This window comes from Amphiura filiformis, chromosome 9, assembly GCF_039555335.1.
Source record: "Amphiura filiformis chromosome 9, Afil_fr2py, whole genome shotgun sequence".
Taxonomy (NCBI): domain Eukaryota; kingdom Metazoa; phylum Echinodermata; class Ophiuroidea; order Amphilepidida; family Amphiuridae; genus Amphiura; species Amphiura filiformis.
Genome location: NC_092636.1, coordinates 24,602,604 through 24,617,230, shown reverse-complemented (window position 1 = coordinate 24,617,230; position 14,627 = coordinate 24,602,604). Strand labels below are relative to the sequence as shown.

Sequence of the window (14,627 nt, the reverse complement as noted above, 5' to 3'; positions counted from 1 at the left end):
TGGAATTGAAAAGTAGCATGGAACCCAAATCAAGCCTGTTATATACCACCTAGAAATGCTGTGGATACATAGGATACATAATAACATTCTGCAACCAAGGTGTAAGCCTATACTACATCATAAACCTCGTAGTAACTTAACTCTTACTACATAATAATATAGATGACTTCTATTATTGTTGCAAAGGTCTGGTACTTACAAGATAAAAGCGTGATAAAAAAATGAAAAAATTTATGTTTTTTTTGTGTTTCTTACAGAGGAGCAGTATGATATAGCAAAGAGATTAAAACAAGCAATAGTGGATTTGCAAAAGGTAAGAAAACGGAGCAAATCACACATTATGGCTTTAATAAACTAGTTATTTACAGTGTAATAAATTCAGGGGTGACAAATGTTACTTGAACTACGTAAACTTTACAATAGGAATATGACAAATTTATGTAACGGAACAGTTCCAGTCCTGACACGTAACTGTACTGCAGGAATGTGCAGTGGGTGGTCAAGTGTCTTTTTCAGGCCCTCCAGTATTTCCGAAGATGGGAATCAGAGTTCAGTTCATTAGCTCCCAAAATTCAAAAGCTCTTTAGCCACTTTCACAGCGTCTAATTTGGCCCAATTTCAGTTCACTTGGCCCCAAACCTGCTAAAATAGTCCGAAGCCCCCATTTTCTTTAAAAAGAGAAGTCAGTTCTTAGTTCCCAAAGTTCGCACCCCTACCATACCAAACTGAAAGTTGAGTGAGGGAGGGGGAGGGGGGCTTCCAGCAACTTTACTTCAGAAAATTTCCATACAAATACAGCACATATTTTTACAGTGTATTTGAAAAATAAAACCGTTGTTTGCCAGATATTTTATAGCTGGGGATATTAATCAGTGACATGACGATGTTTGAATAATAAATGGACTTCTTTCGATAACAATAAGTCCATGACAGGCAATGAGTCATCTTCTCTAGCGTAGGCCTTAATGGCTACGTAACTCATACAAATGATAAACTGTTTGTGGGTGCTATATCGGTTTTGATAAGGTCTTGAAAATGTTATATTGCGTTACATGCTGGTCCTGGACTTTTTTTCCTAATAGCTTTAATTTACAAAGGCATTCTTCCGTTGTTCCTGAGAAGACCAGTTTTAATTATTGTAAAGCAGCAGTATATGATGAAGGTGGTGAACATCTGCTCTTGTTCAGTCCAGCTTTCCTGAAAGTGACCGGCACAATTCATTGACAAAATGTTGACAATTGGTAACAGGTGTCATGCATGTTTTGCTCTGTAATTTCAGCTACTGTTGATACCCTAGATAATGCTCGACATTAAAAAAACACATAACCCGACTAATTCTGGCAGTGGCGTAACTAGGGTTGGTAGCGCCTGGGACAGGAAACAAAATTGGCATCCCTACTCCCCCACCCGAGAATATCTTATATGCGGGTGTGTGGGAATGGCGGGTTCAATCAGTGGCATAGATTTCTTTTTGACATTGGGAGGGATGGGGTTCGATAAAATTTCTTGAAATATAGTGAATCCGGCACTTTTGGGCTACAGAATAAGTTAATGGTACAAATCCGCGCAAAGCATGCTAAAAATGTTGCCACTTTCAAGCTAAACTGATGAAATATTGTGCAAAAGTGGAATAAATTTGTGTGTAGCACGAAAAAATTTGGGCTTTGGGGGCTAAAATGGGCAAATATGAGGTTAATTAGGTAAAAAAAAAACACATACAGGTGTCAACATGGGGGGGGTGATTGTATGGACCACCCACTGGCAAAATATTGGAGGATGGATTTCTCCCTCCATCCCCCAGGATCTGAGGCCGATTTGCCATCCCCCTAGTGGTAGCGCCCAGGGCACATTGCCACCCCCCTTGCCCCCTAGTAACGCCACTGAATTCCGGTTGAATGCGTCACAAAATGCGCATAAAAAAGAAATAGTATAAAGTTAATGATTTTTGTTTTTATTTTAGAGAGACATGTTCTAACATGGTATCCTATTTTTGTGTAAGCTAAGCTTGTTTCATTAAATCGTTATATTAACCAGTTAAGTTCCACCTCATTAACCTTCCAAGCATTTTATCATGTTTATGAGCTTTTATACATGGCATTGGGGTTAATCTATTAGGTGTATCCGGCTTCATTAAAATTTCAACATTGTGCTGGTCTCTATACCATGTGAAAGCATTTTCTCGTCTCCTCTTCCAATTAGCACACGCTCTGATTAATAACTCGATTAACTTGAATGTCATCCTGATATAAAACACCATGCATCATTTAGGCCTGGCATTTTCGGTAATTTTGTACCCGGTACCAGCGCATTTTTCAGGCGGGTAAACTGAATACCGAAATTGAAATAAAAAAATAAAAATAAATTTTTTAAATTTTTTTTAAAGTTTTTAATTTTTGGTTTTGTAGTGTCCCTGGACCTAGACCTAAATGCTAGGATCATTCATGGTTGACCTAAAAAAAAAAAAAAAAAAATTCAAGATGTTTTGTATTTTAATATATGAAAATTTATACTTTGTATTCATGTCATAGTCTATTAATGATTTCAAAATGCATTCAAATTCAATGCATTTTGAAATCATTAATAGACTATGACATGAATACAAATTATCAATTTTCATATTAAAAATACAAAACCTCTTGAAATTTTTTTAATTTTTTTTAGGTCAACCATGAATGATCCTAGCATTTAGGTCTAGGACCATGGACACTACCAAATCGTTTTTTTTTTTTTTGAATTTCGGGTACCCGGGCAGAGTATTTCCTGCTTGTTTAATGTATTCTCGGGCGGGTAACCAGCCTTAGCATCATTGTTACCTTTCTATTCGTTTTTGAAAAATATTATTGACTGTTGTAATTCTAGTTGACTACACATTCTTCAAAAATGGAAATATGCATTCAGAGAGTTAAAATGTTTTGCATTTTTGAAAAGGAATTCAAAGTAAAGAATTCAAAGTAAAGAATTCAAAGTAAAGAATTCAAAGTGAAGAATTCAACATGAAGAATTCAAAGTGAAGAATTCAAAGTAGAGAATTCAAAGTAAAGAATTCATAGTAAAGAATCCAAAGTAAAGAAATCAAAGTAAAGAATTCAAAGTAAAGAATTCATAGTAAAGAATTCAAAGTGAAGAATTCAAAGTAAAAAATTCAAAGTAAAAAATCCAAAGTAAAATCAAAGTAAAGAATTCAAAATAAAGAATTCAAAGTAAAGAATTCAAAGTAAAGAATTCAAAGTAAAGAATTCAAAGTAAAGAATTCAAAGTAAAGAATTCAAAGTAAAGAATTCAAAGTAAAGAATTCAAAGTAAAGAATTCAAAGTGAAGAATTCAAAGTGAAGAATTCAAAGTAAAGAATTCAAAGTGAAGAATTCAAAGTGAAGAATTCAAAGTGAAGAATTCAAAGAAAAGAATTCAAAGTAAATAATTCAAAGTAAATAATTCAAAGTAAATAATTCAAAGTAAATAATTCAAAGTCAAGAATTCAAAGTCAAGAATAAGCCCTCTCGCAATTTCGGAAAATTGCAACTGCGCATGCTCAGAATTCATAGTAAAGAATCCAAAGTAAAGAAATCAAAGTAAAGAATTCAAAGTAAAGAATTCATAGTAAAGAATCCAAAGTAAAGAAATCAAAGTAAAGAATTCAAAGTAAGGAATTCAAAGTAAAGAATTCAAAGTGAAGAATTCAAAGTGAAGAATTCAAAGTAAAGAATTCAAAGTAAAGAATTCAAAGTAAAGAATTCAAAGTAAAGAATTCAAAGTGAAGAATTCAAAGTAAAGAATTCAAAGTAAAGAATTCAAAGTGAAGAATTCAAAGTGAAGAATTCAAAGTAAAGAATTCAAAGTAAAGAATTCAAAGTAAAGAATTCAAAGTAAATAATTCAAAGTAAATAATTCAAAGTCAAGAATTCAAAGTCAAGAATAAGCCCTCTCGCAATTTCGGAAAATTGCAACTGCGCATGCTCAGACATCGTCACACAGTTCTTCGACGAGAGATAAACAGAACCAATCTCCCCCATTGACGGCCGTGTGAATGAACTGCGACTCATAGGGAATCCACCGTTATTTTTCATGTCTTTTACAAGATTAGCCATTTGAAACAATCACAATCAATACTTTGCTAGTATATGAAAGTATTGAGAAGACATCTGGACCAAAAAATGTGAAAAACACAAGTAGGTAGCATTTTTTTAAAAGTGCAAAGTTCACTCCCATTTAAATATACTGCACGAGTCGACGTGTTTATCTCCAATTCTTTTCATGGATATTACCCACAATGCACTCTGTTCTGGAATTGCGAAAGGGCTTATTCAAAGTTAAAGAATAACGTCTTCTTTATAGGGTCTATGTTAGGTCTATGATATACTGCACACAAAAGCAATTTCTTAAAGACACTAAAACTAAATTACAAAAGCATGTGACCGGTCAATAGTTCATTTCCATGACCCGTCAATAGTTTTTTGATGAAATTCTTTCAAATACAGGGCATAGTTAAAACAATGCCCCCACTTTTAACCAATCAGATGACAGGATTCTATATATAATCAAGAATTGAAGCAAGTCAATTGACTTTTTCTGACATCAGTAAGATGTTGATAGCCTCACAGGAATTTTTTTTGACTTAAAATGTTTTGGTGTACTTTACAGGTTGGAGAGAGACTTGGTCGCTATGAAGTAGAGAAGAGGCGAGCCATAGAGACGGAAGACTATGACCTGGCTAAGGTCAAGAAGATTCAGATGGATGAGTACAGACTACAGATATATAAACAACTGGAATTACATGATCTATTAGAAATGTCAAAGGTCAGTCATTATGCATGGATTGTTTGTTTGCTGACTTGTGTTTAAAGTGGTATTAGTTTTGTAATATGAGAGTCACTGCTGAGTACCAAGTTGGTACTTCAAAATGAGATATAGGTATAAATATGCAAATGGGAAATTTCTTATCCAAAACATCCCCTTTGGGGAATATCGGCGTTTGTGGATAGGGTTTTGGGTTAGCGCTAGAGTTAACCCTAAATCAGATATGACCTGAGGTTATGTTTTGGATGAGCAATTCACATCTGCATAAAAAAAAAAGGTAAAGAAAGTGTTCATTTCTGGAAAAGACTTTTAATTTCTGGAGAAGATCAGCCAAAATTCTTCCCAAATATAGTAACATTTTTTAGGTATACCTCTTTGGAAGGCAAAAATTTTCCTACAAAAGTCACAATTTCCCAAGAAGTAGCCTCCTGAATTGCCCACCTTTTCCAATCCTGAATATTGTGCTGTCTAATATGATTGTGTATATACAATGCATGGCAACTAACTCTTGAGAAATTATGGAAACTATAATGGCCTAGAACAGTTCGTAGATAAACCAACCAGAGGAGACAACATTCTGGACCTGGTGCTAACCAATAATACAAGTATCATCAATGAGGTATCAGTGGAAGTTGGTTTAGGTGACCATCATAGAGTGGATGTCCAACTAAACCTGATAGTCCAGAGAAAAGGAGCACCATCTCGATTGGTATATCAGAGGAACAAAGCTGACCAAGATAAAATCAAGAAAGAACTCACAGACCTTCAACAAAAGTATGAGGAAAAGGCGGAAAATTCAGTTCAAGAAAAGTGGGACTACCTGGAGAGTGAACTTAAAAGAATAATGCAAGATCACATCCCCACCAAGAGGAGTAAAACAGGAGGCAATTACCTTGGTTCAACAGAACCATGAGGAGACTTACAAGGAAAAAGCAGAGGCTTTATAATAAGGCGAAGATAACCCATAAAGACAGTGACTGGAAGGCCTACAGAGAGTGTTGTCATATGACAAGGAGAGCCTTAAATAAGGCCAGGCGTGATTTTATCAGAGACAAACTCACCAGTGACATGACGGACGACCGAAAGCATTTTGGTCCTTCATAAACAAACTCAAGAAAGAGTCTGTGGGAATTGGCGATCTGAAAGATGGCAATAAGATCATAACAGATGACAGGGAAAAGGCAGAAGTTCTGAATAAACAGTTCACTGGAGTCTTTACCCAAGAAGACAAAACCAATATTCCTAGACTTGATGGCGAACCAACGCCTCCATCGCACAGTTGATTATCACTGAAAATGGGGTACTCAAGCAACTGCAGGAGCTGAAAGACAACAAAGCACCGGGCCCAGATGGGTTATGCCCCTGGTTTCTGAAGATGGTAGCAGTAGAGTTAACACCAATGCTGACTGATGTATTTCAGACCTCAATCAATGAAGGCTTTGTACCAAGGCAGTGGAGAGAGGCCAACGTGTGTGGGATTTATAAAAAGGTCCGAAGACTGAGGCGAGCAACTACCGACCGGTATCTCTGACCAGTGTGGTATGCAAGGTGCTTGAGCACATAGTCCACTCTCATGTGATGAAACATCTGGAACACCATGAAGTCCTGGTTGACAACCAACATGGATTTAGGTCAAAGCACTCCACCGAGACTCAACTGATCCTAACAATAGATGACATAGCCAAGAGCCTGGAGAAAGGTGAAACCATCCATATGGCAATACTGGACTTTGCCAAAGCTTTTGACAAAGTGCCTCATGAGAGATTGTTAGGAAAGCTAGAGCACTACGGAATAAGGGGTTCCATCTTGCAGTGGATCAGACACTTTCTAACTGAGCGCACTCAGAAAGTAGTGTGCAATGGTGCTGAATCAAGACCAAAGAGAGTTACATCCAGTGTACCACAAGGCACGGTCACAGGCCCACTACAGTTCCTCATATATATCAACGATCTACCAAGCAAATTACACAACAAAGCTCGTCTGTTTATGGACGATTGTGTGGTAGTATATGCATCTGGAAATACAGAAGAGGAGCTTGCAACTTTGCAGGCAGATCTCAAACTCCTTGAAGAATGGCAGAGCAACTGGGCCATGGAATTCAATGCATCCAAGTGCTACATCATGAAGTTCACAAACAGAAAGCAACCTCCAGACCTGAGCTACAAATTCTGTAACCAACAACTTGAGGAAGTACAATCAAATCCGTATCTGGGAGTGGAGTTTGACAATAAACTCAGTTGGGATGTACACATAGACAAGACAGTCAGCAAGGCAAACAGAGTGCTGGGAGTACTAAGGAGGAACTTGTGGTTTTGTCCCCTAGCAGTAAAGGAAACAGCGTACAAAACACTTGTTAGACCCATCCTTGAATATGGTAGCTGTGCATGGGATCCATTCAAAAAGAAACATGTCAATCGGGTCGAGGGAGTGCAGAGAAAGGCAGCCAGATTCTGCAAAGGTGACTTCAAACAAAAGAGTAGCGTGACTCAGATGTTGAAGGACTTGGAATGGGAGTCCCTGGAAGTCAGAAGGCAGAAAGCAAGAATGACTATGACGTACAAGACCATCAACGGGCTAGTCGGAATTAAGGCAGAACAACACTTCCAAAAGGCTGAGACCACAGGGGTGGCAACACGGAACAGAAGTAGCACAAACCTTCATCAAATGTACCCAACAAAGGATGTGTATAAACACTCCTTTTCCCAAGAGCATCATGGGAATGGAACAGTCTGGACTCAGAAACCAGGGAAGCCAAGTCATTAGACATCTTCAAAAGCAGAATGTACAAATTGGGAACCAAAGAAACTGAAGTTACCAAGACAAGCAAAGAAACCAAGGCAACTGAAGTAACAAGCAAAGAAGAAACCAAAGCAACTGAAGTAACCAAGACAAGACAAACAGAAACCAAAGCTACTGAAGTAACTAAGACAAAAAAAAAGAAACCAAAGCAACTGAAGTAACCAAAACAAGCAAAGAAGCCAAAGCAACTGAAGTAACAAGCAAAGAAGAAACCAAAGCAACTGAAGTAACCAAGACAAGCAAAGAAACCAAAGCAACTGAAGTAACAAGCAAAGAAGAAACCAAAGCAACTGAAGTAACCAAGACAAGCAAAGAAACCAAAGCAACTGAAGTAACAAGCAAAGAAGAAACCAAAGCAACTGAAGTAACAAACAAAGAAGAAACCAAAGAAACTGAAGTAACCAAGACAAACCAAACTGAAACCAAAGCAACCAAGAAAAGTGAAGACTCAAAACAGAACAAACATCTAGTAAGAATCGTGTATCTCTGACAGTCCAATTCCTCTGAAACCTTTGCAAAGTTGGCGAACATACAGCAATTAGTCTGAGTATGCCGACTCAACCGAAGAAGAAGAAGAAGAAGAAACATCTTTAGGATATGGGCTTATATCAGAGTGTGGTCAGTGCATTTATTTGTAAATTTTAATATCATTTTTAAAATGTTTTAAACTTCTTTATGTTCATAGCTAAATGAAGTTGTATATACATAAAATTAGAAGAAACAAATTATTTCATGCTGGTTCACTACAGACTGTTTCGTCCTAAGTTATATATATATATATATATATATATATTTTTTTTTTCATACACAAGACTCTCTTTCTGCTTTGATTTTTGTTTAATTAATCCTCTTAATTTCATTCATTAGCAGGGCCTAGATTTCAACGAGAATCATAGAATCGATTCTCGTAACGATTTTCGTAAGATTCGGTTGTGACAATCAACTTCTCTCATTGTATCATGCAGCGATGATGGATTTTTGATTCTCACAAAGCAAGACGAAATCGAGGCCCTGATTTGTGTTTTTTGTATGCTTTCTGTTGTAATGCATTATAATGTTTTGTGTTTGCACCCTGCTTTTGTTTACCATTTTACAGAGTTTGTTTTGGCCTCCTAATAAATATGTAAGTGCATGCTCTTTTATGTTGTTTTATTTTCATTTAATTTAATTTATTTGTATTTGCTATTTGCTTCTTTTGCTTAATTTCATTTTGGTATACTTAAGTTAAAGGGGAACTTCGTGGTCCACATCCTCATCCCCCAACTTACTCCAAAATAGATAGTTTACAAGATACAAGAGCCTAAATGGGCTATTCCATTTGAAATCCATATACCCCCTATGGAAGACATGGCCTTAATATTCTGCACATAGGGAGTGTGAGTTCCAAGCAGGGTTACTTGAATGGGTGACTCCATTTGAAATTTACACCCCTTGTGTGGGAGATTATGGTCATGTTTTCCATAGGGGGATGTACGGATTTCATTGATAATTCTATGGCATATAATTACATGGGGCTATAGACCTTTTCAAATCAAGATTGGAAAAGATCGGAAAACCGAAGTATTTATTCAGTAAGCTAGGGGGTCAAATTGGTGCTCAATGAATCAAGTGGAATCACCTACCCTTTGAGTGAAAATACAACATATTTAGCCGAAATCAACATGAGTCATCACAGAGAAATATTTTTTAAAGGTATTGAACTAACACTTCCACTATTTAGCACTTCACAATGTGACAGTGAAAGAAAGAAAAATGCAGATGTTTGTCGTCTGTGGCACATTTGATTTGGTCTTTGTGTGGTCTTCGCAATATAAATATCAATATAGATACCCAATGCTTGATTGTGTCTTTCACGCAGATTTGTGTTCAGACGTAATAGTTGCGTTAGCGTTGATGACCCAGAATTGTAAACGGGGTCATCCATAACAAACTTAGGAAAACTTCAACTTGAAAGGTCTATAGGGAGTAGGACTTCCTTTGTCTAACCTTTTTGGCGTAAATACAATAACTGTGTTTTATTTATAAACAGCATGACAAGAAAGCAATTGAAGATCTGTCTATATCCAAGGATCAACGCACCCCAAGAAGAGACCCACCGCCTCACCAAAACTCTAGCCCACCATTTCTGCATAACCCATCTCTTCATAGAGACCCTGGAGCAACATCTCCAACACAAGTTGCCAAGAAACAAAGTCCAGAGCCACCGCCGACTGTAAGAAATGCCAACTATGCAGATGACAGACCACTACCAACTCACAGACAGTAAGTCTTCTCTAAACAGTGCGCAAAATAATTAAGGTGCCAGTTATGTTCACCCCCTGCATATCCTAAACAAAGACAAATGTGTCAAAATTAATACAATTTCTCTTTAGCTCTGATTTAAGACCTCATTTGTTGAAATTGGTTGAGAATTAAATTAACAGCAATCTGAAACCTGAAACGAAATCAAAAGTTGCACTTTTGTGTTCTAATTTCTAATCCATGAAAGTTTTAACATGCTAATCAATGGAAAGCATGGTGCTAGGTCTATTGTTCAAGAAAGCTTTGTGTACAAATCAATAGGGCATGTAATGGAGCAAACTGCAACTTTTGAATTTGCATCTGCTTTGGGTTTTTGGATTGTTGTGCCTTTATTTCTTGAACAAATTCAATGAATGAGGTCTTAAATTTGAACTAAAAGATGCAGTTATTGGTTGCTGGTTCCAAATATGACATATCTGTCTTTATTTAGGATATATTTTGGGTGAACATAACTGGTGCCTTTATTCTTTTGCGCACTGCATCTAATTTGCATAGACTGTAGAGTTTTTTCTTGTATCATATGCCATATATATAATATATGTCTTAAAAAGTTTAACAACAGCTTGTTGAACAGAAATTACAATAAAGTAAAATGGGATGTAAAGTACTGGAATAGTATATGATACATGGCTTCTTCTTCCGTATCCTATATTTGTGCTGAAACTATGCATGATCCTGGAATCTATGATTGATTGCAGATATCAGAACCAGGGATAGTCCCTTTCTCTTTTTGAAAAGTATGACACTTAACTCTTCAGTACAGCTTTAAATAACTTCCGAACCACAATATGCTGTGGACGAATGTCTCTTTACATGACTTGTAAATACTTCCTGATTTGCATTTTTATTGAGACGCTCCTACCCATATAAGCTATGTACAATAACACTGTGTTCTTTATTGTATTTGATAGCGCTGGGCATGATGACAGTGAAACTGGTGCCGTTCAGCCTAGCCCACGGAAACCCACCTCCCCAGTAGCAGAGCCCTCACCAAGAGACGATGATAACGACGATTTTGGTGAAGATAAAGTACCTGCGGGGAAGAAACCAGGAGAGAAAGCTGAACCTATATCAGAGAAGGTACAGAGGGAGGCAGCCGGTGCTATTGATATATTTGGAACAGAATTGGTGAGTTACAGTTGGTGAAGAGAAGGACACAGTGAAAGGCAGTATGTGACCCAATTTAGTCCACTCAGGCTATGTGAGCAAATAATAATAATAATAAAGACAGTATGTGACCCAATTTAGTCCACTCAGGCTATGTGAGCAAATAATAATAATAATAAAGGCAGTATGTGACCCAATTTAGTCCACTCAGGCTATGTGAGCAAATAATAATAATAATAAAGGCAGTATGTGACCCAATTTAGTCCACTCAGGCTATGTGAGCAAATAATAATAATAATAAAGACAGTATGTGACCCAATTTAGTCCACTCAGGCTATGTGAGCAAATAATAATAATAATAAAGACAGTATGTGACCCAATTTAGTCCACTCAGGCTATGTGAGCAAATAATAATAATAATAAAGGCAGTATGTGACCCAATTTAGTCCACTCAGGCTATGTGAGCAAATAATAATAATAATAAAGACAGTATGTGACCCAATTTAGTCCACTCAGGCTATGTGAGCAAATAATAATAATAATAAAGGCAGTATGTGACCCAATTTAGTCCACTCAGGCTATGTGAGCAAATAATAATAATAATAAAGACAGTATGTGACCCAATTTAGTCCACTCAGGCTATGTGAGCAAATAATAATAATAATAAAGACAGATTTAATATAGTGCCTAATGCAAATGCCTCTAGGCGCTTTACACAACCAAAAACAGATTATAAAATATCTTAAACTACATAATAATAAACAAAATTTGTATACTTTTGTGCGCCGTGGTCTTTATGAAATGGCGCCCTATAAATGCCTTGTATGTAATGTAATATAATGTATACAAGTACAGTATAAGCAAAAAGAAAATCATAATCCACGCCGCTCCCCATGTACCAAATAAAGAAAACGAGGAGGCATGACAAAAGGCACATATGAGACGACGAGGAGAATGAGTTTAGTACATCATATTTCATAATAACAATAAGCACATAATGTAAATATACACTGAGTTTAAAATATAGAATTGAACTACAACTTCAAAACAGCATATCGAGCGCACCATCGCATGAAAACAATCAAAAAGCTGTGACAGGCACAGACAAAAACAAAACTGTACTATAGCCAGAAATAGCTGCCAGGGGTGATTTTTGAGCTAATTGAGATTTTGATCCATGGTGTAGCCAGGAATTCTATCTTTGCTATTTTTAAGTAATGTAATTACTGAAATGTCAAGAAAATTGACCAAAATACAACAAATGCTAAATAAAAGTAATTTACCTTCAACCCTAATGAATGATGTTCAAATGTGCGGACAGCGCTCACTCATAAAACCTCATGCCTGGTCTATACATACCTGCAAATTTTCATTACTACAAGCTTACCTCACTTCTAACCTTCCGTTGCTATGGAGAGAAAATTAGTTGCAGAAAATGACTGGAATAGCCCAATGCTTTATTTAACCCCATGAGAACTACCTGCCGATTGGTCAAAAAGAAGTTTTCATTATCAATTGGACCAATCAGCAACATTGTTAGAATAATTCCGCCACACAAAAAAATTGGGGTGAATTATTTGCAAAGCTCCATTCTGATTGGTGATTAAAGTGAAGATATCATGTAATTGACCAATCAGAGGCAATGTTACATCGGCAGGTAGTGCTCAGGGGGTTAAATGCAAGTTGGAGTAAGTGTCCATACAGACAGACACCTCCACTATTGACTAAAATGTTAATTGTTATTAAAAAACTGTATTGTTGGGAAAAGAACAGCACACTTTACGTAACCTGGTTTTAACGACCTGTTTTTTTTTACAGGTATCTAAAATATATTCTAAGAATTGGTCTCTACGAGAAGAAGGCATGAAGGCTCTGGCATCCCATCTAGACAATGTAGGTGAAGGACCTGAAAAAGAAGAACTTAGGAATATGCTGAGGGCAGCTGTAGTTTTGGCTGTCAAGGGAGTCAAGGATAAAGTCTTTGCTGTAAGTAGTCTTTGCTCTAAGACAAAATAGTTGTTGCAAGTATGCTTTAATAGATGTATGATATTCCCGAGAATTTATCATTTCTAATGTGTGCCTACAACGGGCTATTCCAGTTGAAATCCATACACCCCCTATGTAAGACCTGACCTTAATCTTCCACATAGGGGGTGTGAATTTCGAACGGAATCACTTATTCAATGTCGTCTGCTCCAAAATGGGTTATTCCAGTTGAAATCCATACACCCTCATTTGGAAGACCTGACCTTAATCTCCCACACAGGGGGTGTGAATTTCAAACAGAACCACCCATTCAGTGTCGTCTGCTCCAAAATAGGTTATTCCAATTGAAATCCATACACCCCCTATGGAAGACCTGACCTTAATCTTCCACATAGGGTGTGTGAATTTCGAACGGAATCACTTATTCAGTGTCGTCTGCTCCAAAATGGGCTATTCCAGTTGAAATCCATACACCCACCTTTGGAAGACATGACCTTAATCATCCATATATGGAGTGCGAATTTCAAATGGTGTTACCTGAATGGGTGACTCCACTTGAAATCTACACCATATGTGTGGGAAACTACAGTCATGTCTTCTATAAGTGGTATATGTGTGTATAAGTGTCGTTTAATAATAATATGGATTTCAACTGGAATAGCCCAAATGAAGGGAACACTTGATGGGTAATACACAAGATGTTTTCAAGAAGCTGTACAAATGATGTGGCATTATAGTGCTATAGTTTTCGTCAAAATTCTTCAGCAGTCTGCAGCGTAAACACAGAAGTAGGTGTTTCTGATTGGCTAATGGAATCATGTCATCACATTTGCAACTCATTTTCTGACCAAGCTGCGTAGCATCGTATGACCCAGGCCAGACCTGGTTCTATTTATGTGATAATCAGGAAGAGCAGTCGGACACTGCTGAGGGACCTTTCCGAATACTATAGCCATGTGGATTTGTGCATAGAACTTGCCCAGGTGTTTGAATGATTAAAAATAGGCTTAGTGCTCAAAGGACTTGTAATGAAATTGTTTCTAAAAGATCAAGACTCGAGTGAGTATTTGTGTGAACCATTTTACTAAATTTCTAAAAGTTTAAACTGACTTTAAGCATAAAATTTGTGCTAAAAGTCAGTTTGAACTTTTAGAAATTGTTTATCACCAGCAGGTATGAACTTACATTCGAGCGCTTTACTGAAGATAAGTAATGCTTAACAAGGACATGGAAAGATCCACAAACAGAGTGTAGGGCCGTCCAAGAGCAGTTAAACAAAACAACAATAAAAGAAACATTAAAGCATTAACAAATGAGTGAATGCACACGTACGGTAGACTGTAAAATCGCACCAGCCAAATTTGCACGCTACAGAGCCTGAATAAAAGATCCCGCGAACCACAAATTGACACACGTATGGGCGCTGCCATGGGGTGCTAATGGGGTGCTGGGGTGCTAATGAACGCGTCGCCAGCACAAGTCCAACGCGATGTCCAACGCGATCAATAACGCGTATAGGGCGATACAAGTGCGCCTCACGCGGCCGGTAGTTCCTGGATACACGATTACAGGGTCAATGGCCGCTTCCACGCAGTAACATACTTCTGAACTGAGTGTCAGGGCCCTGGTGAATGTTCTCA

The 14,627-nt window shown here is 37.2% G+C and overlaps 1 protein-coding gene across 2 annotated transcripts in view; it reads left to right on the top strand.

The window, feature by feature from the left end:
• LOC140160777 (centrosomal protein of 104 kDa-like) overlaps nt 1–14,627 on the top strand; it is a 49,784-nt gene that overhangs the window by 19,422 nt on the left and 15,735 nt on the right. The window contains exons 6-11 of one of the 2 annotated variants that reach the window (XM_072184073.1): nt 258–313; nt 4,639–4,794; nt 8,690–8,716; nt 9,623–9,855; nt 10,806–11,022; nt 12,820–12,987. In XM_072184073.1, coding sequence (XP_072040174.1) covers nt 258–313; nt 4,639–4,794; nt 8,690–8,716; nt 9,623–9,855; nt 10,806–11,022; nt 12,820–12,987 — 857 coding nt within the window. The remainder of the gene's footprint in view (nt 1–257; nt 314–4,638; nt 4,795–8,689; nt 8,717–9,622; nt 9,856–10,805; nt 11,023–12,819; nt 12,988–14,627) is intronic. The other variant, XM_072184074.1, reaches the window with a different exon arrangement.